The following is a 3,671-nucleotide window of genomic DNA, read 5'->3' as shown; positions in this document are numbered from 1 at the left end:
CACTCCTAATTTGAGTCAAAAAGGGTTTTGAGAAACTTTTCATTTTGCACTTTATTCAGATTTAGTTGTCACGTTAATAAATACAATCATCTTCACAATTCATGAGCCCGAAAATTCTAAACAATTGGTGGAATGATATGTTATTATAGACAAATGAAAACACGATCTTAACTCTTCAGCAAAATTATAAATCTCACTAAATGAATTGACAAAGACATCAAAAGTTCTACAAAAACTAGGTGATAAAGACAATGGAGAAAATAACATGAAAATGAAAGTAACATGAAATTCACAATAAAAGATTTCAAGTGGATTAGTGGGAGTACCATATATTTACCAAAAAACAAAAACTTCCATTTCCTATTCTTCTTACACGAGAATGACACTTATCATTATCAACTCTTCAAGTTGAACTAAAAGTACTACATTCATACTAAATTACCCCAAAATAAAATAAAAATTAAAAAAAAAAAAACCCACATGAAACTAAATTACTAGGATCTAAAAACACACACTAGTTAAAAACATATCCTCGAAATAAATTACCAAAATTAAAAATTACAGAGAAGAATTTACATAATACTGCAACTATCAGTATTTTCATCACTAAAATAGGAAGTGTAAGGGTCATGGTAACCCGGTGGAGGAACCATTGAAGGTGCGTAGCCCATCGGCCCCATCGGTGGCCGTCCTCCATACATCATATTCATGGGCTGAGCCGCCTGAGGCGGCATCATCCCGTAACCCTCACCGCCATTCATTCTCTGCTGGTTCATCATCATTGCCATGTACTGCTGCTGAGGATTGAATTGGGTTGGACTTGGGCCTTGACCTGGACCCATCCCTTGATAATACCCACCTCCACCTCCGCCACCGGGCCCACCACCATTCATCATCATGTGAGAAGCTGGCAACCCTGCCGCGGCCGGGCCCATTCCCATTTGACCCATTGGGAAATTACCCTTCTGGCCCATAGTCATCATATTCCCATCTCCTCCGCCACCGCCGCCTCCACCTTTTTTACCTCCTCCATTATTACCCCCTCCTCCATTTTTACCCCCACCACCACCATTTTTACCACCTTTATTATTACTCTCAAATGTTACATGTTTTACCACTTTACCCTCACCCCCTCCTCCCCCATTTTTACCCCCACCACCACCATTTTTACCATGTTCACCATTCTTACCATGTTCATTTTTACCACCTCCTTTGTTATTTCCACCATTTTTACCATCTTTTTTTCCATCATTACCCTTCTTTTTCTCACTATTTCCACCACCACCCCCTAACATACCCTTAATCATACTAGCCATCCCACCACCTTCCTTCTTACCACCCTTTCCACCATCCTTGCCCTTCTTATCACCACCATTCTTCCCTTTCTTATTATCACCCGCACCATTATACCCGCCTTTTCCTTCCTTACCCATCATAACAGCTCCACTCTTCACCGCCTGATGCTGGTGATGTCCGCCACCATAAACATCATCATCCAAATCATCCTCATCAAACTCATCATCAAATTCATCGTCATACTCGTCATCAAACTCATCATCATCGTCAAACTCGTCATCGAAGTCATCCTCAGGTGGAGCCATGTTAAACTTCACTGCCTTCTGCTGCTGCTCCTTAGGCGGAGCAGCCATCATTTTTGCTCCTTGTCCTCCTTTCATCTGTTGCTGTTGCTGAAGTTGCTGAAGAAACTGAAAATGTTGCATCTGTTGCTGTGGTAGTTGCTGTGGTTGTTGCTGCTGTTGTCCACCTTTATGCTGATCTTTACCACCACCACCACCTTTTGGAGCCTTGTTATTGTTGTCTTTTCCATTTTTACCCCCGTCTAAATTGAAGTTTTTCATCTGATTATTAACATTCATAAACTGATTCATGAAGTTGTTGTTGTTGTTGTTGTTGTTAGAGCCTTTCGCTGGGCCCCATAACTCAGCATGCTTGCCATTTTTCTCAAGCTTTTTGATTAATACTTCTGGGTCTACACTCCCAGTTACCGTCACCTTCCCTTGCTCTGAATTTATTTCCGTTTTATAAACCCCTAAAAAGAAAAAAGAAAAAAAAACATTAACTAACTTAAATTAGACCATTGTTAAACAACAAATTTGATAACAGTTCTCATAACATATTCCGAAATCATTTTCTATTATTTGCAACAAAGGGTATTATTTGTGAGACATAAAAAATTTGTAACAATAAAAAACGGGAGTAGTATATGTAAAGTACAATAATATAACCAAGGTTACATGGAAAGAAATGAGTAGCTAATGTAACAAAAATACAGTAATTTCAGATCTAAGAAAAATGAAATAATAACAAAAATAAAATTACCATCAATTTTCTGGAGAATTTTTCTGACTTTACTCTGGCAGCCATCACAGTGTATGTTCACTCTAAGAACACAACTCTACAAAAACAAACCATTAATTATTACACATTAGTTGTAGTTGTAATTATTTGAGACAAAAAAATTACAAAAATAAAAGGAGAAAAGAATGAAATATATACCTGGGTTTTTAAGAAATCTTGCTTGTTCATAATGTAAGAAAGTGTGAATACTGAAAGAGATCTGTTGAAATTGAAGGGTATTAAAAGAAAGAAAGAAGAAAAAGAGGAGAGAGAAAGTAAGGAAGAGGTGGCTAAGAAGTGGAGTAGAGAGCAGCTTGCTCACAAGCTAAAGGCGGTTTAAAGAGGAGAGAGAAAATAGAAATTCAAGTGAAAATGTTTTTTTTATTTTCTTTTATTTTTAGGTGTTTATTTTCGAAGGGTTTGTATGTATAGATGGATAGGATGGGGGAGTGAGGGAGGAGAGAGAAAATGAATACTCGTAGTAAGATGTGGACAGTTTGGCCAAGTGAAGAATGAAGGTGCAACGTAATTTATAAATATCTTTTGTTATATTTCTGGTATTGTTATTTTTTATTTTTATTTTTGGTTGTATTATTAAAGTTTGGTTGTTGTACGATTTGAGTATGCTGGTACAGTGCTTACTAGCTAGTACGACTAGTAGAAATGAGCTGGGGTATTCCACTTGAAACAAATTTTTATGTTTATATTTGTATTATTGTTATAATTAGTAAAGTACATTTTCAATATAAATATTGGGTTCAGTCCATATATAGTGTTATAGGTATATCATTGTATGTATGTGTGATCTAAGTCAAGTAGTGTAATATGACGCCTATGACCTTTTTGGTTTATAACACGTCTAGTAAGATAGTGTGACGTAGAAGGATTTTGAATACTTCAAACCAGTTATTAAGAGATTTTGGCTTGAATTGAACTGAATATCAGTTTTCAAATTTTGTCGATCAGTAGACCAAATTGGTTATCTTCGGTTTGATCCGATCCAAGGTCAGTTCAGTCCATTTTTCAGACCTAGACCTATTTCTAAACACAATTAGGTCATGTTCGTTTAGACTGAATTAATCTAAGCATAACTGGTTTGAATATATTTAAGTTGGGATACTAAAAAATAGGTCCAAGAGATCACGACCTTAGTCATCATCACTTGTTGGCCACGACGATTTGGTGGTGGGCGTCATCCCCTTGTTTGCCGATGTTTGCTCTAGCCTCTTTTAGAAGCTATTGGTTTTAGCTTCTTAAAGAAGCTTTAGCGAAGCTTTTTTAGCTTCTTAAAGAAGCTGTGGTTTTTATCTTAA

At 36.7% G+C, this 3,671-nt stretch overlaps 1 protein-coding gene across 1 annotated transcript; it reads right to left on the bottom strand.

Moving 5' to 3' along the window:
* Positions 1-288: 288 nt before the first annotated feature.
* Positions 289-3,134, bottom strand: LOC110736967 (heavy metal-associated isoprenylated plant protein 32-like). The gene is made up of 3 exons (XM_021917308.1): positions 2,518-3,134; positions 2,341-2,416; positions 289-2,050 (listed from the first exon to the last, which is right to left on the bottom strand). The coding sequence occupies exons 1-3, from the start codon at positions 2,545-2,547 to the stop codon at positions 573-575; spliced, it is 1,584 nt and encodes a 527-aa protein (XP_021773000.1). The 5' UTR covers positions 2,548-3,134; the 3' UTR covers positions 289-572.
* Positions 3,135-3,671: the final 537 nt, after the last annotated feature.

Source organism: Chenopodium quinoa, unplaced genomic scaffold, assembly GCF_001683475.1.
Source record: "Chenopodium quinoa cultivar QQ74 unplaced genomic scaffold, ASM168347v1, whole genome shotgun sequence".
Lineage (NCBI taxonomy): Eukaryota > Viridiplantae > Streptophyta > Magnoliopsida > Caryophyllales > Amaranthaceae > Chenopodium > Chenopodium quinoa.
This window is presented reverse-complemented; position numbering and strand designations above follow the sequence as displayed.

What these genes read in the sequence shown, in the direction of transcription:
- LOC110736967 (XM_021917308.1), bottom strand. Translation starts at nt 2,547, where the DNA reads ATGAACAAGCAAGATTTCTTAAAAACCCAG. An exon ending in AAGATTTCTTAAAAACCCAG is followed by an intron (nt 2,417 to 2,517) that starts GTATATATTTCA and finishes TTGTTTTTGTAG; the next exon opens with AGTTGTGTTCTTAGAGTGAA. An exon ending in AATTCTCCAGAAAATTGATG is followed by an intron (nt 2,051 to 2,340) that starts GTAATTTTATTT and finishes TTTTCTTTTTAG; the next exon opens with GGGTTTATAAAACGGAAATA.